The 22,274-nt window shown below is 48.5% G+C and overlaps 9 protein-coding genes across 9 annotated transcripts; 5 read left to right on the forward strand and 4 right to left on the reverse strand.

The window, feature by feature from the left end:
• Nucleotides 1-40: 40 nt before the first annotated feature.
• EDB91DRAFT_1148931 (Zn-dependent exopeptidase) lies at nt 41-2,068 on the reverse strand. The gene is made up of 6 exons (XM_041319357.1): nt 1,588-2,068; nt 1,368-1,534; nt 920-1,312; nt 726-866; nt 516-668; nt 41-455 (listed from the first exon to the last, which is right to left on the reverse strand). The coding sequence occupies exons 1-6, from the start codon at nt 1,946-1,948 to the stop codon at nt 390-392; spliced, it is 1,281 nt and encodes a 426-aa protein (XP_041174291.1). The 5' UTR covers nt 1,949-2,068; the 3' UTR covers nt 41-389.
• Nucleotides 2,069-4,164: 2,096 nt separating this feature from the next.
• EDB91DRAFT_1251345 (fungal hydrophobin) lies at nt 4,165-4,592 on the reverse strand (the record flags this gene model as incomplete). The annotated part of the gene is made up of 3 exons (XM_041323368.1): nt 4,165-4,212; nt 4,271-4,432; nt 4,491-4,592. 3 exons carry the CDS (start codon nt 4,590-4,592, stop codon nt 4,165-4,167), a joined length of 312 nt encoding a protein of 103 aa, XP_041174292.1.
• A 2,678-nt stretch (nt 4,593-7,270) lies between these two features.
• Nucleotides 7,271-8,527, forward strand: EDB91DRAFT_640281 (uncharacterized protein). Its single transcript, XM_041327965.1, has 5 exons — nt 7,271-7,466; nt 7,519-7,647; nt 7,700-7,861; nt 7,918-8,090; nt 8,151-8,527. The coding sequence occupies exons 1-5, from the start codon at nt 7,410-7,412 to the stop codon at nt 8,419-8,421; spliced, it is 792 nt and encodes a 263-aa protein (XP_041174293.1). The 5' UTR covers nt 7,271-7,409; the 3' UTR covers nt 8,422-8,527.
• Nucleotides 8,528-11,738: 3,211 nt separating this feature from the next.
• On the forward strand, nt 11,739-12,209 carry EDB91DRAFT_1011368 (uncharacterized protein; the record flags this gene model as incomplete). Its single annotated transcript, XM_041312422.1, has 1 exon — nt 11,739-12,209. A coding segment is annotated over one exon (471 nt), but the record flags the coding sequence as incomplete, so codon positions are not given.
• Nucleotides 12,210-13,116: 907 nt separating this feature from the next.
• On the reverse strand, nt 13,117-14,946 carry EDB91DRAFT_1148954 (PAPA-1-like conserved region-domain-containing protein). Its single transcript, XM_041319358.1, has 7 exons — nt 14,864-14,946; nt 14,627-14,772; nt 14,450-14,576; nt 14,270-14,389; nt 14,001-14,119; nt 13,397-13,863; nt 13,117-13,341 (listed from the first exon to the last, which is right to left on the reverse strand). The coding sequence occupies exons 1-6, from the start codon at nt 14,931-14,933 to the stop codon at nt 13,423-13,425; spliced, it is 1,023 nt and encodes a 340-aa protein (XP_041174295.1). The 5' UTR covers nt 14,934-14,946; the 3' UTR covers nt 13,117-13,341; nt 13,397-13,422.
• Nucleotides 14,947-16,219: 1,273 nt separating this feature from the next.
• EDB91DRAFT_1148970 (kinase-like domain-containing protein) lies at nt 16,220-18,035 on the forward strand. Its single transcript, XM_041319359.1, has 10 exons — nt 16,220-16,343; nt 16,396-16,488; nt 16,538-16,582; nt 16,633-16,768; nt 16,819-16,884; nt 16,936-17,115; nt 17,174-17,204; nt 17,256-17,293; nt 17,343-17,591; nt 17,647-18,035. The coding sequence occupies exons 3-10, from the start codon at nt 16,554-16,556 to the stop codon at nt 17,872-17,874; spliced, it is 957 nt and encodes a 318-aa protein (XP_041174296.1). The 5' UTR covers nt 16,220-16,343; nt 16,396-16,488; nt 16,538-16,553; the 3' UTR covers nt 17,875-18,035.
• A 102-nt stretch (nt 18,036-18,137) lies between these two features.
• EDB91DRAFT_1057544 (uncharacterized protein) lies at nt 18,138-18,566 on the forward strand (the record flags this gene model as incomplete). Its single annotated transcript, XM_041314082.1, has 2 exons — nt 18,138-18,364; nt 18,464-18,566. 2 exons carry the CDS (start codon nt 18,138-18,140, stop codon nt 18,564-18,566), a joined length of 330 nt encoding a protein of 109 aa, XP_041174297.1.
• Nucleotides 18,567-19,397: 831 nt separating this feature from the next.
• Nucleotides 19,398-20,397, reverse strand: EDB91DRAFT_640668 (uncharacterized protein). Its single transcript, XM_041327966.1, has 3 exons — nt 20,067-20,397; nt 19,870-20,014; nt 19,398-19,816 (listed from the first exon to the last, which is right to left on the reverse strand). Exons 1-3 carry the CDS (start codon nt 20,294-20,296, stop codon nt 19,445-19,447), a joined length of 747 nt encoding a protein of 248 aa, XP_041174298.1. The 5' UTR covers nt 20,297-20,397; the 3' UTR covers nt 19,398-19,444.
• A 172-nt stretch (nt 20,398-20,569) lies between these two features.
• Nucleotides 20,570-21,815, forward strand: EDB91DRAFT_1238595 (uncharacterized protein; the record flags this gene model as incomplete). Its single annotated transcript, XM_041321741.1, has 5 exons — nt 20,570-20,758; nt 20,798-21,082; nt 21,131-21,168; nt 21,219-21,531; nt 21,630-21,815. The coding sequence occupies 5 exons, from the start codon at nt 20,570-20,572 to the stop codon at nt 21,813-21,815; spliced, it is 1,011 nt and encodes a 336-aa protein (XP_041174299.1).
• Between the last annotated feature and the right edge of the window lie 459 nt (nt 21,816-22,274).

The raw sequence follows: 22,274 nt of genomic DNA on the forward strand, positions 1-22,274 counted from the left end.
ATGGTCCCGCACAGGATTAGAATCGCCGCCTCATGCGGGCAACGTATATATATTCAATAAGTTAAAGTTCATCATGATAATAGTACTCTCGTCCACGGTGCCATGGATAACCCGAACAAGAACTGATACTAGTGCTACTATCGATATGGACGTCCGGAAGAACAATCATACTCTCACTATTCTGTTTTGGAGAATAAGTAAAAGTTGCATGTTGACACAATCTGATTGCCGACTTCATGAGCTGTCCTGTACTTGCAAATCGTGATTATTAGCATTATCTTGGCCCGACAATCTTCACGACTGTAAGTAGCAACGCGGGGAGACTATACACGGACGAGAGTTTGAGTATATCATTGGTCCGTGCAACCAGACTGGCCATCCCCAAGAAGTTATTCGACCCATCCACCAAGTTCGACTACGAACCCGACAGCAACCTTTGCGAACTCGAGAGCATGCTGTTTGTATTCCATCGTCAGTGATTCTCAACGTAATGTAGATCAGGTCAAAAATCGCACCTCAAATGAAAACTCGCCATCGGCAAGGTCCATCCGGTCTTCCTGACGTGTGGATGTACGGGTTGAATGTCTTGAATGGATCACCCTCTGCGGCAAATATGGCAGGGAATCCTGCTCGGTGCCATGACATGTGGTCTGAGCCCTGCACCAGCACTTTGCGCAATAGGTTCAGTAAGAAAGACCTGCGAGACCTGTGGTACCGCAACTTACAAAAGTTTTGCACCGCCCACCACAGACGTAGAGTACTTCTTCTGCAAGCGCCATTGTCCAGTTCGTCAGATTCGAATCAACGTCCGTCGTGATAAAAGTCACAACGGGAACTTCTCCCTTTGGTACGTATGCAGTCATGTCCTAGTACTCAGTCGTTTCTCAGCTCACAATGATAGGATCACTAGCATGCTCACAAACTGGATCATGGCGCCCACTTCCTTCTTCAACTGCTTATACTCAGATACGACTTCCTGACTTCCTAGTAAGCCACCCTCTTCTGCGGCATACCAGTGGAACTCGACCGGGCGTTCTGGTACGAACTCAGCTTGAACAAGAGCTCTGAAGGCCTCGAGGATCGTGACCGTTCCTGAGCCATCATCATCCGCTCCGGGCGCAGGGAGTAAGGGGAAACGATAATTTGCGGAGTCCTGGTGAGCGCCAACGATGATGCGCGGAAGGGCTATGGTTGGATTGGGAGAAGAGCGTCCAAAGAACGGCTCAAAGCGGGCAATGACGCTGGGCTGGGGGAACGTGTGAGTGAATGTCTCGACTGAGAGACGGACACCGGGAGGAGCAGCAGAGACAATCTGCACAAGTGGATTAGATACTCAAGTCCGAAGAATTTCATTTGATAACACTGACCTCCAGGATCTGATTGTATAACCAGCGTGAACTCTTGACACCAAACTCCGAGCGATAATACCGGTTGTGGAAGGAGGTTAAGTTGCCCAGGTTGTTCTTCATCTCGTCCTTGCTCAGAAGCTTGGTGACGGACTTCACCCTGTCTTGATATTGTAGTCTAGGCCATGCTATTGACCACTTAGATTGAATAAGTAGCAAGGGAAGTACGAGGCGCACGAACTTGACTCAGCAGACTCGGAACTTGTTTGCAAATCCTGGTGATCGGTGAGGTCGATGAACCCGAGGCCCTGCTGCCGAAGGCGTAGTTTGTCGCCTTCGGTCATCCATGTGACTGCCTCAGTACCAAAGATTTGCAACAGCCGTGGAGCATCGAGTTCTGACGCATTTTCGGGATCCAGAAGACGCATAACGCGTACAGGATCATCATCGTATGTATCAAGCAGCTTCTCGATGATAGCGTCACGGTCGGTCAGAGCATCGACTGTGGGTCTGCCGAGTACTTCCTGAGGTGGCTGATCGAGGACGGCAGCAGATACAAAGAGAACAGAAAGAAGCGCATATAGTGCGGTGAATGTCCTCATTGTCTACAGCTTGATGAAGAGGTTTCAATCAGAACCGGAAGCTTCCTGCAGGAAATGGTGGTAGCCTAGTTGAACGAAGTATAATTCAAGGTTCTGAATTCGAGACTAGTCACGATGAACGGCCCACAGTGGTCCAATAATATGCGCCAATCATATGCATGTTCTATTGTTACATTTTGAGATGCAAGCGAGGAGGCAGCACGCTGCACGGTCCGTCACAGCCGTCGTTCTTCGCACCACTGCCAGATCGCGCACATGACCCGCAATCTAGAGGATACCTATCCTTCCATCGTGAAAATTCAGGCCGCCTCCGCATGGCGCATAAAGGACCAAGTACACGCTGAATTGATCCTTGACCATGACAATCAAATATTGATATCGTGCGCTGTGAACAGCCTACTAGTGCTTTAAAAGTTTAAATTCCATGTCGGCCTATCAGCAATGCCAAGTTCCATGAACGTGAATCATACGCAGACCAGCCAGCTCCGTCACATCAGCACCAACGGCGAGAAAACTCCGCAGCCTCGTTATATATGGCGACCTATGATGCTAGTGCTTCGTTGTCCAGCAAAAATATACAGTCGAGGTGATCTCATAGCGCTGAACACTACAGCACTGAATATTACCAGCTTGGCACTCAGTGCTGGTAAGAGCTAGGGCCACAAGGGAGAAAACAGTAAGAAGGCGAGCATGCCGCTGAACTTGGAATGGAGGTTCCATGGGATGGACTGTTGAAGAACTGGGCTCAGCAATGAGCCGCATGCGGACTCTCGACAGTCACAGCCATTGTCCTCCAAAAGATGATTCCGCACTCAACTCGTTGCGTTGTTGGTCTGGACGCCCACGAATGCTTGGACCCGTTAAAATACTCGGCTCGACGACCTAAATGAACTGTATACCTGTAACTGCCTGCGCGGATCTTATTGAGTATACGTCTCCCACTGACTTGACACATAATCGCAGGACACAGCTGTCATGAGGCCACTGAGCCACGCCCGCAACGATGTTCTCGGTCCAAGACACACGAAAGTTCCAGGTGCCTATGTAGTCTTCTAGTAGCAGTACATTGGGTTGTGGTTGGTCCGTTCGCAAACTCGAATTGTCGGATTTTAAGTAGCGATCACAGCCTATCGCTTTCTTTTCTCCAGTCTACGTCGCGACCAAACGAGGATTCTGTAGTCACCATGGCTGATTGTCAATTTTCAACGAGTGTTTGAGATACGTAACTGTGACCATGTCAGTTCCCACTGTTTCTTCACAAGTCGCCGTTATTAACGGCGCTGTGCTGAAGAACATCAGCTGCAAGTAGGTCCATCAAAGCTGTCGAGATGCATGTGTCGAACATTCCATTCTAGGAGTTGTTTGGCTTTGTTAAATTCGAAAGGTTTTGAATTGCATCATCAATTCGCTTCAACCCTACTATGTAGGTAACGGAAAATTATTGATGACCATGACCCTGTGCTTCTGGCGTGATCCTACTAGCGCGCATCACTGCTTATGTGATGTCATATAGCACAAATTCATCGTAACCCCGTGGATCATTTTTTCTAGCCTGAGGTAGGCATCCTCGGAAAATGACTTTAGTTGATGCTAAGTACAATTTGACAAGATATGCAACCGAAGTATGCAGGTTCGCTAAGGAAGAACTGTATCTGATAGAGCATGTGTCACTGAAACCAACGCGCTTTCTCGGCACAAGATAACTCGGCCTACTACCAGGGTTGAACGGAGCGTAAATATTACGAGCACGGGACAACATTATGCAGACTAGTGCGTTCTCGGTGGTGACCATAACAACACTTACGCAAAACGCCCTCTTCTGAACCTTTTGACATAGTTTGATACTACTTAGTTTCTAGAAGCCAGTTATGTACGAATGCTCTATGTAATACCAACCACATATTTTGATATCACAATTAATAGGCCGCGTCGCATCCCCATTTGGTCCACATACAATCGGCAGACTCCACACCAACGAGCATTGCAAAAAACAAAACAATTGAGCACGGATCGTCCATATACTATCCTGAAATTTACCTCTTGGTGAAATCAATCAAGAATCTTATGAGCCCAAAAGAAACGCAAACAGCGAGCGTGTGATTAGGATGAAGTACTATGACCGACAACGAGACATTGGTATCAAATGAGCGACCTTCCAACCCCACATCAATAAGACCTCGTGTCCATCACCTGCCCACCAAGGGCATACTGGGTATCTAAGCGCCAACGTTGATAGGAGTGCAGCCAATGTTAACAAGACCGTTCTAAAGTACGATGATTACTTTAAGAGGCAACTTTAAACTGTATCACAGAAGCACTTACATATTTGTTGCCGCTGCAGCACAGAGGCTGCTGGTTAGCCTGGCAGGAAGAGCTGGTGCCGACAACAGTAACACCGCTGCAGCCCAAGCCAACGAGCGCAGTAACATCAGCGACAACGGGTACGAGACCCAGAATCTTGGAGGCAGAGTTCCAGTTGCTGGTCTACGGGCATTCGTCTGAATCAGCATCATGTTTCACTGGAAAAAATACATTCACATACGGAGGTAGAACTGTTGCAGCACGAGATGCTACCGGTGTTGCACTGGCCATCGGCAACAGCGAAGGCAACGAGGGAGGCGACAGCGAGGAGACGAGCGAACATCTTTGGGATAAAAGAGGTTGAAGGGGATTGGTTGAGAGGTGCTAGGGTTGTTGAGAGAGCGATAAAGGAATGATAAAAAGTGGTCTCCAGTGCCCGTATTTTATACGCTAGAAGGGAGCTCAGCCTGAATTTATTTGGGTATAGTTACTTTACGTTTAGATGCGCACTTTTAATGCTTGAAATTGTAGAACGTAAAACGCCGAGACGCGTACTAGCACGTGCCTTGATTTCTGGCTTTTATTGTGAGCGTTGATTTATTGATTGAGGGTCTATCAGGGTCCGTCTTGGTCTGGGCTCGACAACGATTGGCGGAAAACGACCATGCGTCCCCGGCAATTTTTTTCGTTACGTGCAATTAGAAATTTTTGAGAAGACGACACTGTAGTGCCGACATGATTGAGGACTCCAAGGTGCAGGGTCAGTGTGAAGCATGACGCTAACTCAACCAGTTAGGTCACTGATGCTGACAGTCACTCAAATTTGAACAGTTTTGGTCTGAGGAATGTCGTTGTGGATATGCAGATCTCGCGATGGATTGCCAGCTATCGCCTAGTCTCCCGTACTGCTTGGAGATTAGTACGGCAAATAGAGGCGGGCCATTGTGCATGCAGGAGCGTTCACGGAGAAGATTGTCGAGGCTCTCGAGATCGTGCAGGAGGATGTATCATATGGTCGCCTTCGCAAGCCCTCGCAGTATGGAGTTCAGATGCCCTGTAACACTAGTGACTCCCGCGAACTTATGGACATTGAACAACTTGAATGACATCGCTTACTGCTCCTTATGTATGCTTAGCAAGATGGCGGGAGGTCAAGACCAACAACTTCATGGGGATGCAATTTTCCATCAGAATGCACTAGCCATTGGAGGAGTGTAAGAACACATTTTTTGATGCTAAACGCTGATTCGACGACGTATCGGGCATTATTTTCCGAAACAGCTGTTCCGAATACAAGTAAAACACACACTGGTGAGAAGTTTGAGGTCGATACTTCACTGGCACAACCTGCAATTACGAAGAAGGGGCAATTACATGGGTTTCGCATGCACATCAAGACCTAGTTTGAAATGTACATGTGGTCGACACGATGGATGTTGTGCCGAGAAAGTTAAATTGAGTAAATTTTAAAGCGAAGAGCACGGTGGTTGAAGAGATGGCGCTGCTGTGCTCGAGTACGCCAGATTCGGAAGTAGACTCCAATCATAAAAGTATCCTTCTTTGAAATTATGATCCGGATTCCGGAGTAAACAGATAAGATCAATCAATGTTCGATAGAATATTGATCATTTATTGGTTTGATTTTGTTGAACGTTGAACACAACGTCGAGCTTTCAAATTTAAACGTCCAAAGCTTCACATGTAAATGTATCATTTCGCGTGTGACGTGCACCAAATTTTTCTGGGCTAATACTTAGAATTGGAGTGCTACATACATTCATTTTGGGCCAAATGAACGTCGTAGACGCATTTTTGTGGCGGTATTCACACGTAGTCTGAGAGAAGATGAGATGGAGAGAAAGTAATATTCATCAGCTAAGATATGTGAAATGCGCGAAGTGTTGTAGAGATACAACTGAAGAGAAAGGTGTATATAGTGAATAGCGAGTAAATATTACTTACGGAGAGATGAGATGAGACGTAGTGTGTTGAGAACGAATCAAAGGGAGGTTGTTTGGTTTTAATTCGTTTTGTGTGTGGGAAGGTCTGGCTTTGCCAGACCAGTGCAGGAAGGCAGGGATCTGGGCGAGGCGCGTGGATCCCGCAAAGTCCAAAAGAAGCAGCTTGTGCTCGGAGGGATTTGGGATCGACAAAGACAAGACAAAGACAAACCTTCGGAGCGTCTTGAGTCCGGAAGGGTCCGAAAGGAAACACTAATCCAGACCAAAACACACAGGGAGGTGCATGCGTGCGGAAAAAATGGGAGAGCGAAGGGCAAAGGAGATGAGCGCAGAGAAGAAGAGGATAGCGGCGCTGATTTTCAAGTCGAGTCCTTTTAACCGGGGCGACTCGGACGTGTGCTTCAGTAGAACAGAAGGACACATATGGCGAATATTGCGTCAACTGCTCGCTATCCACTTGAAACGGCCACGTGCTTTGTTTTTGGGGGAAATGCAGACCAGAGCCAGCTCCAGTTTGTAAACAAAAATGATTCAAATTGGCCAGTCATTGACAAAGATCCGACCGTACGTTGACGTGGCAGTTGGATCCGGAGCTCATCTTTATAAGTTACGCTGTGGACTCATCCTCTCTCAACAACACAAATCCACAGAACTTCCGTACTGCTCCAGTTAGCCATCGGTTGGTGGTAGATTCGATAGACAGAACACCAAACGACATGTCTGGACAACCCCTAGAATCGTTTTCGCAGCATTTGTCTGTGCCTGGGACAATGGATAGTCGGGTGCCTGCGCATGACAGCTACGACGGGGCGACGTTGGTGAATGAAACAAGTGAGTTTTCGGTTTCGGTTTTATTTGAGATCGGATGTGGGAGGTTGTGGATCGGAAGAAAGATAAACGCCTGGCAGGAAAGATAAACATAACTCTGATAAGGGCTATAGCCTATCACACAGCCCCGCATTATTTCTTCAGTTCTCGCCCGTCACTTCCTCTGGGGTTCTCTTCTTATCTCCCAGGGGCTAGCGCTGTCTTTCGGCTATTACCTGTCACTGATCTGCAGGTTCCGACCTCGTGCACAGCTATAGCTTTAACCTAGCTATTGCCCCTGCCGCCATTTCTGGCTGTCTCTAGTTTCACTTTACTCCCTTTCATCTTTCCATCACCATCGTTTTCTTACTCCCAGAAGCTTATCCCTGCTCATGGCAGATTCAATCGACAACGAGAGCAGGTCCGTGTCGCGGGGACGCGATTCGTTTGTGAGTGCACTCTCATTTGCCAAGGACATCTCATAATAATTTCGTGTGTTAGCATTCTTCAGGTAGAGGTGGTATAGGCAACATTCGGCGCTCTTCCATCTCAAGCGATCCTCGCCCTACTGATAGTCCCGATGATTTTGCTTCGACCCGTGGGCGGGAGCAAGCCGTGCACCCTGACAGGGTATGTTGTACATTTCTCTCTCTAGGGTTCTTACTTAGGTGGCTCTTGGCAGATGTTCTCGGTGGGCAGGGGTGGAGCGGGTAACATTCGCACTCCCTCTCAGGATGTGGGAAAAGATCACCCCCAGACTGTAACTATCCTCAACGAGCACGCTGCGGTACAGGCAGAATACGAACAGCAGGTCAAGAAGCACCACGCTGAATCCAACCCGATCGTATGTCCATCTGATGTCATATCCCGCAACATTAATACAAGCCCGATACATATTAGCATTCCTCTGGAAGAGGCGGTATTGGTAACATATCGGGCTCGCGCTCTCGCTCTCGTGGTCCTGTATTTCACTCCACAGGACGAGGCGGTGCAGGGAATCTTCAATATGGAGCTGCCACCGTCGACGCCATGGACGAAGAAGAAAGAAGGAGGCATGTTCATGCTCAAGCGAGGTATACATGCTGCTTTCGCTGCGGTGTTGAAATTACAAACTCATGATCATCCTATCTCAGACACTCGGTTGGCCGAGGCGGAGCTGCAAACCTTACGGATGTGCACTCGCCTGATATTGAACGTGTAATCCATCATCAGAGCGAATTTGAGTCCTCTGGGCGCGGCGGAGCTGGGAATATACGCTCCCGCTCCGCGTCGCGCGACCCAAGTGGAAGGGCTCCTTCCCGCGATCCCAAGGAGAAACACGGCATCGCCGCTCTTTGGAGCAAGGTATCTCACCCCTCCAACCCCGGCTCTGGCTCTGGGGATGCTGCGTCCCGGGAAGAATGACTTCTGCTTGAGCGTCTCCGCCCCGTCCCCCGTTTTCCTTCTTCCCCGTCCTCATCCCCAGTTCCTTACACTCTCATGCGGAGGCGCTCAAATCTTGTTGACATCCCGTCGTCGCGGCGAAACGCACGTCATTTCTCGTATCCGTCCTATTCTAGTTCGTCATCTGACAATGCTCCGAGCGCTGGCTCTCTTCCAGTTGTATTAGAGGATCATGAGTATGTGTCTTTCTTGGAACTTTAATCCTTTTTTGGTCCTCCGCTTTTTTTGTCTCATCCTATTGGCTCTTCTCTCTTTCTGCCTGACTGTTATTTGTCTTTGCATTTTTATTTCTGCTCAGGTTTCATGCTGTACCGGAACGTTATCATACCCATTGACATGCTGTATATTCTCACACTCTTTTGCATCCCGCGCGTCTCTGTTCTCATCTTTATGTGGGCTGTTCCCATTATACAGCCTCTTTCCCTCCTTATCACCTTGCATCATGTTGCGCGTCTTTTCATAGATGTCTTCTTTCGTATGTCCTGTGCGCTAGACCATGACATGCTTCCGTCATATAACCCTCTTTGTCACCGGCGCTTGTTAATCATCCGCTTCTTCTGGCCGTTCCTCTCGAGATAACCCCATTCCGGTTCCGGTGATGGTGGCAAAACTCGTCAATGCCCTACCCGTCCCCTTTCCCATTCCATCTTACAAAGCTTTGAACCCAATCTAATTTTCCTGTCATGATCTTCCGCTGACGCGCATTGTTTTCCCTATTCTAGGCGCTGCATTCGACGTGATCGAAGGAGGCATTATCGCCGCAGATGGGGTGGAAGTCAGGTGTGGGTGTAACGCACGGGGTGAAATGAGAATAGTTTCAATGATATCTCTTCATGTTCTTGAGCTGGTTTTTGTTTATATTGTACTAACACCAGATGTCGACTGTAATCACGTCTGTCTTTGATCCATGTTACAACATGTATTCGTTTGCGAAATAATCCTGAAGTTTGTTGAACCGTAACATGCATGTGATGATGAATTGATGTGGAGATGATGGTCACATTATCTCAGTCTGTGAGAGCACCTCGTCGAAGTTCACCGAGTGCGTCCAAGCATTTTGTCACTTCTAAATAGACCATTTGAGGCCCCGAGATCGAGATCAGCGTGATAAGCAGCTCTCGTCCAATACCATCACAATACTTTACTTGCCCCAGGCAGCACTGGTTGGCTCTGACGCGGCTTACGGCAAGGTATTTATAAGTATAGATGAACTATTGTGGTGCAAGTTATGCACACGCCTTCGGACCCATGAGACATAGTAAGGAGATGGAAGATCCCTCATTCGCAGACTAGATTTGTCCAGAAAACCCTGGGTTCCACTGGGACCGATGACCGCAACATAGGGCCGCCTGATGTGGCGTATGATGTCGGAAATGACCAGGCGACGCAGCCCCAAACTCCGCTAGGACACTATCTCAGGACGTAAACAATGATATTCAGTCGACCTTGAATCAAGCTGTGTAGCCGTAAGATGACAGTGCATACAGCAAGTTGGAGGACAACGATCATTCAACTTTCCGCTGAAGCGCTGAAGAACTTTGGACAGCACATCGCCTTTTCTCGACAGGCACCCGCACGAATGGACTTGAGAGGTTCGTTGCACAGGAACTCGCAAGTTCTCAACGATATGAAGTGTAAACCCAGGCAAAGACTGCATGAGTGTGAGTTAAACGAGTTGTGAGAAACAGTTTCACTCGCATACGCAGCACTAACTTTTTGAGAGACACATTTCCTTCCGATTGGTGATCACCACTTCATCATGCCAGGGCTGAGTCTTTCAAATCGGTTGTGCTTTCACGGAGTTAAGTTTCAATACCGCTGACATCGTGGGCCTTGTGCGACAAGGGCTTCGATCCTAAAGATGATCTTCGATCACATACAGTTACCCCACACTTGGATCCAACCACGCCTCTCTACTGGAATGACAGTTAGGCAATAACGTCGCCTCTTTTTAATGGGTCTCACAGTATTATACATGCGGGTCGTCCCAAATGTCGGCCCCCCATTCCATCCGCGTCCAAGGGATGACATAAAAGGTATGAAGTTCCATAGTTATAGTTTGCATGTGATCCGTGCTCCGGTCATCCAGCCACAGGTCTGATGATCATAACCATAGACTGTCATGATTGGACCTCTTAGGAAAGAACACACCAGAGCCAAAATTGGCTAAATTTAGCGTCCAGTTGAGAGGGGTGAACGTCCCCTAATCCTGGGACGGAAGCTTCCGGTATATAGTTGTTCAATAGCGATGCCGTCGGTGGCGGTCGGTGGCTGCACGTGAGATATCTCCACGCAGAAGTCGACCCAGATCGCGTCGCGGGATGAGAAAAATGAGTTCTTCATGGCCAAGAAGGCTGGCAGGAGATTAACTTCTTTTCTAACGTGGTTAGAGCAATCGTAATGGAAAGACCCATTCAAGCTGACTCGTGTGCACAATACAATAATATCATCCTTGGCAAGAAGTTCCTTTATAAATAACTTCGCTAGCTGGGAAGGAAACCCATTGTCGGTTCAAAGATCTCAGTTAAACATACACAAGGATAATATTACAACGCAACACACCTGAAATACTGTGAGGTCGGCACGATTTGTCAACTGCTCTTGTAATGCAGGACACGTACACTGAGATGTGGAACTACCACGAGGGACCAGCGTTGCCGCTCCCCCGAATGAATTATGCGATCCTGTTGTTCTTTTGATGCGGGACTCTACTGCTCAAACTATATAACCATTATTGGTCAGTTGGCTGCTCCGGTAATGGTGTCGGCCTACCTCGTGCCCGAGCCTTGCCATTGGAAAGCACCATAAAGAAATTAATTATTGCTTTGGTACTATTTTGCTCACCCTAATCATATAGCGCCACTGAAAGGATGCAACTGCAAAACCTGCACTAAACGATGGTGTGAGACATAACCCAATATCATCTGACTTGTTCTCCACGAACTTACAAGATAGGTTTAAATCGATTAGTAACCACCACTAGACTAGGAGCATATAATGTCATGCACGCTGTTATAAGGACATATATTTGACTGCAGTAAGCGTCAGTGCCACATGAATTGTCGACCATCTGTCTAGAAAGGGGTTGTAGATCTACGCACCATTGCAGAACAGCATGTTTGAACGCCGGCTGTTCGTGATTTCGGCGAACTCCGTTCTCGAGAAGGTCTCGCTACGCTTGTCATCGTTGATCTAACAGAGGTCTAGAGAGGTCTAGGCGTGGTGTGATCGGACTTTGGAAGGTATCTAATGTGACCAGTAATTCGTCAGTACCATTTCTCGACGTGCGCAAGCTGTGCTTCCGAACCACGCTAAGGATGACAACACTACCGCTATCACACCCGCTAGCCAGAGGCATCAAGACAGCGCACAATTTCTGCACGAAGCACGGATACGCGGGCCACAAGGGCCATCCCTCATCACTGCACGAGCTGCTAAACGAGTTCAAGATCAACCAGGAAAAGATGGAAAAGATCACGCCGATCTGCCAGTTCCCCAAATGGATCCCAGACGTCACAACAAGCATAGCGCAGAAAGAGGAGGAGGCGGTTAAGGAGGAGGAGACAGCAGACGAAGATTTACGCGTTTATTCGGACGGGTCAGCGATAGACGGGGGAGTGGGAGCTGCAGCGGTCTTGATGAGAGGAGCCAAGATAGTCAGCGAGAAGAGGTTTCATTTGGGCAGCGACAAGGATCACACGGTATATGATGGAGAAGTGGTGGGGATGATACTGGCGGTGAAGTTGCTGAAGGAAGCAGGAGGGAGGGGAACTATGTCACTCGGGGTGGACAACCAGGCTGCAATCCGCTCCACGGGGGCCTTCCGCTCGCAACCCGGCCACTATCTGGTCGACAAGTTTCACGACGACCTTCGGGACCTTCTTCCAGACGATGATGACAGAAAGCTTAAGATTAGGTGGACTCCGGGCCACAAGGGGATAGCGGGTAATGAAGCAGCAGATAAGCAGGCGAAACGAGCAGCGAAAGGGGAGACTTCAAAGGGCAACGTACTCCCAAAATCACTGGCGCAGTGGGACAAGACTCCGTCAATTCTACCACGTAGCAAATCAGCGGCGAAGCAGGTATTCCACAGCGTGATCAAGGGCGAAGCCAATAAAACCACACTCCAATCCCCGCGCTGCCTCATACCCCATACCATCGACCCGTCAGCACCGTCAAAGGATTTCGCCAGCCTCATCGAAGACCTTCCACGCCGCCACAGCTCACTTCTGTTTCAGCTCAGAACCGGACACGTCCCTTTGAACAAACACCTACATCAAATTTCGAAGTCACCGACGGCTCAGTGTCTACAATGCAACGGGGGAGAAGAAACCGTTCATCATTTCCTCGTAGTTTGCCCAAACTACGCTCGTCAGAGAGACGTCCTGCGAGAAGAGGTTGGAACGAGACGCGCCAGTCAGCTCAAGTGCCTGCTGAACGAGAAGAGATACATCAGAGCCTTATTCAGATATATTGCACGCACCAGACGGTTGGAACAGGTCTTCGGGGACGTCACGCCCCCATCGAGGAAGAAGAAGAACAAGGCGTACGACGAATCCTCAAAGAGCGTATCATTTTATCAAACGCCTTTGGTTGGCATTTCCGTTCTCGCGCCTGCGGCTTAGCTTGAACCATTATTACTGTTACTCTAATTGATCATAAGCACACGAGCATATATAGGTTACATACGGACAATAAACAAGGATTTTTTAAAAATAAATAAATAAATTTCTCAACATCAAGAGAGAAAGAAAGCACAGCCGCCGTGACATGGCTCGTGAAATTTACAAACATCCAAACTGAAAGAACGTGCTATTAATCCAAAATACAATGAGTAAGCTTAACAAGTAACTGCGAGAACAATTTGCAAATGACGATGACCTACACCTTATTTGTGAGTCCTGGAGCGATATGTTCTAAGATCAAATGCACAAACCTCCGGGAGCGTCGTAACACTCTCAATCATACAACCTCCATCCTCGTACCCGCCTCCGCTTCCAGAACCTTTAGGTGCGTGAGACCGCATGCCCCATGGACCCAGTCGCGCACGAGGCGATACTTCCGCATTTCAGTACATCCAGGGACGTCACACCGTGGTTTCTCTTTTGGCAAGGGTGGAGGTGGAGGTGGGGCTAGCGAAGCGCTAGAAAGGACAGAGACGGGCACTCCGAATGTGAGGTTCATCTTGCCCTCAGCAACACTCTCCTTCGGCATGGGCGTGGAAGAATCCACCAGAGGTCGCGTGCTGGACACCCACCGCCAAGCAGTTGGTAGGATGACGTCCTTCTCTTCCTGCTCGACCTCACGCTCGCCTTCGGATGCACTTGCCTCTGCGGTGGATAGTGCACTGCGCTTGGCTTTGGACTTGGACTGCTTTTTGAGGAGGCGGTTGATAGTTTCTGCCTGCAGGGGGTGGATTTGTATGTGAAGGGGCACAATTAGTGGATATGCGGACGGAATGTCAGATATGCCGTTGGTGGTGCGTGAAATTAAGAAAAGCGTTCAGGTCCCTCCCACAAGGATAAACATGATCAACTAACCTTCTCGTCCTCAAGTTTTTTCTCAGTGAGATTGCGACGTTTCCGTGCTGTCTCTTCACGCCGAAGTGCGAGCTCGCTCTCTGTGAGTTGCTTCTTCTTTCGAGAGGATTCGCCAGTGGCTGTCAATGAAGGTTAGCAATCGGCATCCAGGAAAATGAAATGTGCGAAAAGCGGCAATATGTGAAGATACCAGCAACAACCCGTCAGATAAGTGACAAGGCTTAAGAACTCAAAGCGAGAATCAAGCAGTGGACAGCAAGAAAACATACATAGAGATACATGCGAAGAGCCCACGACGCTCGCAAGGACCGCCTGGCGGGAAGTCATGGGGCGCGTCGAGCCCACCGCCTCCTCTTCGTCATCTTCATCTTCGGACTCTACGTCAATATCTGCGCGTCACAAGCCCAAAAGTCAGTTGCACGCGCAAAGCAGAATGACGCAGAACACACCGCCAGAACGCCCACGTGATCCAGTATCTTCTGTGCTGGGTACGCTTGGTAGCTTGAGTTTGATCTTTAAGCGGGGCTGCTTGGGCGGAGACGGAGGAGGAGAAGCCTCCTCAGACTCTGGAGCATCCTGAGGACATGGAATTAGTACGGACATCCAGCAGTATGAGATCGACACACCTCTTGTTCAGGTTCTGGCTCGTCTTCTTCCTCATCCTCAGGCTCGAGTTTCTCATCCTCCCCTTCATTATCATCTTCCTGGAGTTTCTGATTCACCTCGTCGACCTCCATTTCCGCGTCAGAGCCTGAGTCCGACATTTGCATATCTGCTTGTAGTGTTAGTGAATAGGAACAGTATCATATTTAGCCGAGGTGTGGGAGCGGGGAAGCGGGGGAAAATGGTCGTGGATAACAGACCTGAACCGTTGTACTCGTCGTCATCATCGTTGGACACGCTTCTTACAACTCTCCTCCTTAGTTGTTGCATCGATTCAAGGAAAATTCAAACCCAGATAGACCTTAGCATCAATCTTACATATGACACGACGTTGGAATTTACACCTAGGACAGGACCGTCCGTGGTTAGGCTTTGTTGTTCATAGGAACTTGCCAGCACAGCGATAGAATATTTTGGTTATAGCCTCGACCGGATGCCTTAGGCCGTTACCAAAATGCAGGTGCTAGCTAATGAAAATATCGTTGACCATGACCTGCTCCACCGAATCACTTGTCTCGGAGTTCATCCATCCAGATCCCCGTATCTTTCGAAGGCCGATATGCGGCTGTTGATGTCTCAATGCGTCGTGCAGTACCACCCACTGCATTATTATGGTTGATTCATCTACGGCTTACTTCCCACTTGCATGCGCACTGGCACGATACCGCGTACTCATTGATTCCGTGCTGTATATTCCACTGACGAAATTTCGAAACTTCGTTACAGAATCATCGTGATAACTTGAGATGCAAACCCCAGTTGAGTCCAAGTCGGACTTTCCTTTACTCCTTTTCATGCAGGTCCTCGGGATCGCTATCTGAAGTGTTCTGCCTCTTACTCTGTGGCTACATTGCCTGCAACGTGCAGCAATGCATTGGTGCCATCATAGCGCATGCTCCTGTGATTCGGAAGGGATGAATTGGGCGTGAGCAACTGCTAAAACTTGAATCCGACCTGCGTGGTGTAGTGAGGAACGGCTGCATGCAAACAATCATAAGGGAATGGAAGACGCAGATTCCCATGCAACCTCACCTGGATAGGATTCAATTGATGAAATCCACCCCCTGCCTCACAGGATCAATCGAAGATTCTGGGTAGGACTGATCTTGCAACCGGGGCCGACCAACGCCACCAGACTAGATGATGAAATTCGGGCCCTAGACTAAGAGTTCGACCGAGACTGTCCTTCGACAACGCACTTCAGGCATGCTTTTCTACTTGTCTTCGATCACATGCGGCTTCCTGGCAGTTTAGCGAATATTCCTTCCACACAGCTCAGGCGCTTTGCAATTTTGGTTAACCGGTGAGTCCGGGGGCTTCTTACTAGCTATAGGCTACTATTTAAGCGCGACCGGTTCTTCTTAAACCTGCTAACCCTTCGAGTTAACGCAACGACGACCTCCATTACCATGGGTTCCTGCTTGTCATTCTTTCGAAAACCCAAGCAGACTGAAATTGTTAGGCATTGTTTCGGTCATTAGATTCGACCACTAACCTTGACGTTATACTTTGATCAACAGTCCGAAAATGGCGTCAATACGTCTGAAGATAAACCGACCGTCCCCACGGGGTCCACACCGTGAGCTTTCAACCGAAAATATGGAGAAATGGTCTTTCATGTTATAACAGCCTCCCCTTGACGATAAAGTCGGTGTCCGACACCACCAGTACTCTGCAGACGTATGTCCGGTCACATATCATGATTGGATAGCGCTGAAAATGCCAGGTACAGAGATGTGGCACGAAGTAATCCATCCGCATCGCAAGCTGAAAGGCAGCCCAATTCTTCGGTACCATCCAGCAGCGTGGATGGTTATTTCGCATCGTAAGTACTTCTCCCGCTTCCGGTTTATAAGGCACTGATGGGATAATAGCAGCGCGTCACAGTCAATGACCACTGCGATACATGAAGTGCGGCCGTGAGTTCAGCTTTCTTCATAGATTGCGGGCATCAGAACGTGAGACACAGAGTGGCCTTCGATACGGACCCATGCGCCATTCGGTGTACATCTATCAGGAAGCAGTCTGATTATCCTACGACATCTGGTGGCTTGGGTGATATCTGGAAGTGTACATTCACTCTTGATCCAGCAACCTCTATTGATGTACATATGTTGTTTCTCTGCAATTTTCCCGACTAATACCTTCTGGACAGGCCGCTGTCAAAGCTATCAGAATTGCAGATATACGCAATGAACAAGCCATTCAAAAAGCGACGAAGGTACGCGAACTTTAATTCTGCGCTGTAAGGTACATTGAATCTCGCTCGTAGAGACTTCGCCGCGAAGTAGCGGTGTGGATCAAATTGAAGCATGCGCATGTTCTCACTCTTCACGGCACGGTCTCAGGATTCGGACAATTGCCTGCCCTTGTTACTACATGGATGCATAATGGGGCACTTCATGGCTACTTGGGGCGCACGGTACTCACCATGGAACAGAAACTACGGCTGGTGAGATTAAGCTATCATGTGCAATATAAGACCTCACTCAACAGATGCCATTATCTAGCTCAAACAGGTCGTGGATGGTCTGGGATATCGTACGTAAACGCTGTTCTGAACATATCTTTTCTCTCTGACAACATCTCTAGTTCATGAACACGAAATAGCCCACGGGGACCTGACCAGTGTATGTACGCTTCAATACTTCTGAGTCCTTACTAACTCAATGGTTGAAGACAAATGTCATGATCGACAGTGATGGCAATGCGTTTCTAGCAGATTTTGGTCTCTCCGTGGCTCTCGCAGACGCCGACAAATCTTACTATAACTCGTATTCGAGTGGTGCCATCCGATGGTTAGCACCCGAATTGATGGGCAATCCGGAACCGGCAAGCATCGACGGCGATGCCACTGTCTGTGATGACGACTTCCCGAAACCGAACAGTCAGAGTGACATATTTTCACTCGGCTGCATCATGTTAGAGGTAAGTCGAATCTGCTAGATCTTGGTCGAGTTCACCTCAATCTTACATCGCGCAGGTCTTCTCGGGTAAACTTCCCTTCTGGTGGCTCGCAAAAGTTCAACACGTTTTCAGTGCCCAGTTGGGGCGCTCAGAGCCATATCAACCCGAATCCGGTGTGCCTCTTGACCCCCAACATTTGGAATTTATGAGGAAGTGTTGGTCCGCCAAGCCTGAATCTCGTCCTTCTATTGGGGACGCTGCTTCCTTTGTGAAACACGAGTTGGCCAAGGTGGACTCCAACTAACTGGGCCTCGACGTCCAAATTGCAATTTGGATCTGGATTGCAGGGATTGACCTATATCGATCAGGATGCTTCATTAACATGCTAGTGTATCATATCACCGTATTACGCACTACGTAGTTGTATGTACGCTAAAATATAATCACCAGGTATCCATCGTAGACCGTGATCACTCGGAGGTGAGGTGGACACAAGACAACTTGAAACTCCGACCGTTAACAACTTTCCTTTCACCATCACATTGACCACTTTCGCTTGTCAGCACCATGCCGGCCCAATACCACGCACTCTCAACCAACGATCCCACTGAAACGGAGACTGATTCACAACTGCAGTCTCAAATCAAGCAACTCCATGCAGACCCTCGTTTTAACCGCCCCGCACCTTCCCTCTGGAAGCGCATTGCACTCCTCCTTGCGGTTGCGTTCCTCTTCTGGCTTGCATTCCAGTTCCAACCCCGGAGATCCCAACCTAAGGTCGTCCATGCTGAAAGGTAAGTCGCCAGCTTGTGTAGTTTAATGGCGTTCGATGCTCTCTGTTCCTCGTTTACGCTCCGGTGAATGGTGCATAGTCTGACTGTCATCTTGAACAGATACTCGAAGGATTTCAAGTACCGTCCAGCAGCGAGTCCGATAATCACAGAGCGGCTCAAAGATGGTGTCGTCCGCCTTCGCGGGGCATATCCCTCGGCGTAAGCGTGTTGTTGTTAAGGTAGATTTCACACCGTCACAGTACTTTAGTATCTGAGCTCACCTTTCACGAGGACATGCTTTTCGGCCAGTCATCATACATTTTAGATATCATTATCATTCCCGAGCTCCTTCTCGTCGTACTTATTGCCGTTCGTTTCTTCGACCTAATACCTACTACGCTCTTTAAACAGGACTGAGGTTTGTGCCGATCCGCGCATCTTCGTGGATGCGTATATCCCTCAGCCCTGAGCTTGAAGATACAGCTAAGGCTGAAGAGTTATACTTTTTTTTTTGTTGCAGACAGCAGTTTTCGTGACTCAATCACTTTGTCCATTTTGTTGCATTGTCGGGCTCACTTTGTTCATGTGCCTTACTTGTCGCTGTCGCGAATTTCCGTAGGTAAGTCGGTCGCGAACACATGTTTGGTTTATCTTACACATATTGCAGCCACTTGACTCAGCCGTCGTCATTTTCTGTAGTCTTCAGAACGGAGCTGGGGCTGTTTGATACCAGACTGCGGCTCAGGACGAACTGTACTCTACGTCGCGGGACCCCAGCGTCTCCAGGGCGCGAGAACAATTGATATGCCAATGAATGTCAAATTTATTTCTACCTTCCACCGCAAAGCCTTTTTTTCCCTTCTTAGTTCTCCAGCTTATCAATTGCACGAACATCCATTCTATATGTACGCGGTCTGTAGCATTCAGCGTTGTCCGCAAGTACAGATATCATCAAGTGGTCCAGGTATCTACACGTTCACATTATCTACAGTCCGTGTTCTGATATAGTGACATTATAGTTATCGCATGGACGGATTGCCCTCAATGAACATCGACAAAATGCTGTTCCAAGTAGTCGTGACAACGTGGAGAAGATGCATCTTATACCCCGGGAAGCACTTTGGATTCCATTGTGGAATTGTCATCCGACGAAGATGCACTATCATCTGAGCAAAGGGATGCTGTATCGAGCGAGGGTATTCGACACGGGAAAGTCGCAAGTGAACAATCAGAGAGATTACTGAGCTCTGTCAAGTCGACCTCAACATCATGTAAGCCACATGGTGCATGTGGCGCATCAGCGTGCGCCACGATGCATCCTGCGTGTAAGTGATGCGGATCGTGGGATTCTGCGCGTGGAACAGATCTCATTTCCACTGCACAGGATATTTGAGGAGGTGCTGCTACTTGCGGGACAGTGCTGTAGTTGCCTCTGTAGACACCAGTCCTGCGCCGTTCGGCTTCGCTTGTGGTCTGGCATGACAAGGTGAATAATTACAACATACCTGGTGCATAAAAAAACTTACGATCACCGATGCCCGAAGCTCTTTTACGTGAAAACAAGCGACTCCAATATCGTAGCTGAGCCCTCTGAAGAACTCTCGGTAATCTTTGAGCAATGTGGTCGCGCTATATGCTCTGGATCGCAATTCTAGCGTCGCTTCGCGCAAACTATGCAACTATTCATCAGCTGCACAACGTCCCCATAGTGGACCGAACGTACACAGCAAGTCTTTCTCCCATTTGGCTTCTAAGCATATCTTCGGGTAGCAGACCATCCTCCACTGCGGACTCGTACAAGCCTTGGGTTTCCTCAAGCAGCTCTTCAAGCTCCTTGATCCTTTGGCTAGGTAGATGGGACTGGAAAAATCCAAGTAGGATTCCAAGTATTGTCGTCGCCCCTATGAAAAGCCCAAACACATTAGAGTAGAATGAGAGCCCGTTGTTCTCCATGTATGAGGTATAAGATCACGTCCGGTATATGCAGTACTGTGGTCAAGTAGTTGTAACCAAGTAGGATGGCTGGCAGAGAAGGTTTCATTGGTCTTTTAGAGTCGCTCAGCCACTCTCCAACATGTTTATCGTGAGGACCGGTACTTGTATGTATCGCACATCGCATCAGATATATCAAAACTACTGAATCTGCCATCAACTTGGACCTACAACTCTGGCGGCATCTTCCGATCCATGCATGAACAACCAAGAGCCAACTTGCAGCACTCAGTCATGATCTATGACGAGACCTATCGCAATACAAGCGAGACGCGGTGGTCCAACAACTACTTTTTCCTGGAGGGAAAAGGGTATGTGCTTCGCTCACGATATCGTCCAGATTGGACTGCATCGTGGCTCGGGACGAATCGCAACAAAGGCCAGTGTGAAGATTCGGTCATTCCAAATGTTTGCCAATCATTCGTTGCCGCAAAATGACACATTGAACATAATCCCTCTTAGCTTCCCCACATTCTTGACGCCACGCAACGAACTACTGGTCGAACAGTCTGCATCAAGTGGATCAGGCAAGCCTACACAGAAAACGAGAGAGCCATCTGCGAGTACTTGCGTTCGCCGCGGCTATCACTAGATCCTACGAACCATTGCGTTCCAGTTATTGAATTCATTCCGGATCTATCTGTCGATGGCGCATGCTTCCTCGTCATGCCGCTACTCCGTCCCTTCAACGATCCGGAATTTGTGGTAATTGGAGAAGTGGTGGAGTTTATTCAACAGATTCTTGATGTATGAAATTTGTATTTCTCACATGAAGTATCCTAATTTTCTATGCAGGGTTTGAAATTTATGCACAAACATGGCGTAGCTCACCGGTCAGCGCGAGTCTTCTCTGAATTTGATTGGTTGCATGACGTTCCTGCAGCGATTGTGTCGGCTTGAATATCATGATGGACGCGAGTACAATGTATCCCAATGGGTGGCATCCAATCCTTCGTAGTTTCTCGCCAAATTTGACCGATGTTGCGCACCATTGCGATCGCATCGACGCAAACGTCAAGTACTTTTTTATCGACTTTGGAATCTCAACCCGTTTCCTCCCAGGACAACAACGTGTTGTTTCTGATTTTCGCGGGCGTGAACAACGGCCTTCTGAGCTTGTGGCTGGACTTCCTCATGATCCTTTCAAAATAGACATGGCCATCATTGGCTATCTACTCGATGATAATTTCTACAAGGTGCGTTTTCACTGCAACATACCGAGCGTTTTTGACTCATTCTCATAAGACATATGCGGATTTGCATTTTCCTGTCTCCTTTGATCAACGCGTTGAAGGCAGACGATCCAGCTCGACGTCCAACAGCGGAAGAAGCTCTTATGGCATGGAACACCATCCGCCGCGTTATCGATCAAGCAAAGTATCATTCAAGGCTGCGCAAACACGGAGAGACGTTGTCGGAGGCATTGCTCAACAGCTCGCTTCATGCCTTCAAGGGCGTCAGGAGACTTGTCGCTTCATAAGTGGTACCGACAACTTCTCGTGAGGTATCGCAGTTGCTTATCTACGCGCCCATTTAGTGGTGAGTGCGCACCATTGAGATGACAATTACGCGGCTTGACGTTGATAGCAGTGTCTGCGTGTTCAAGCGATCGATTACTAGTGGTAGATTCCTAGTATGAGCAGCTTCTGCCACCAGTACGGCTACACCCGAGAGGCTCCCATGGCTCGCAGCTCGTCGGCCTGCGCACAAAAAACATTCGTGCATCCGGTTCACTCATCGACCTGTGCTGCTGTTGACATGGTTGCGTGGCTATCGCTGCTTAATCCAAGAAGCTTTTACTATAATATACATTTCGACGCCTCCTACCATTTCTCGGCATTCTCTGAAGTACACTGTCAAGGTTGCCACTCGATGACTACCTTCGACCTCCCCATACTGCCTTTGTCTCCCGGTCCAGAGCTGGAAATATTCTTTCGGT

Source organism: Suillus paluster (assembly GCF_016628075.1).
Source record: "Suillus paluster strain FC165 chromosome Unknown EDB91scaffold_53, whole genome shotgun sequence".
NCBI lineage: Eukaryota > Fungi > Basidiomycota > Agaricomycetes > Boletales > Suillaceae > Suillus > Suillus paluster.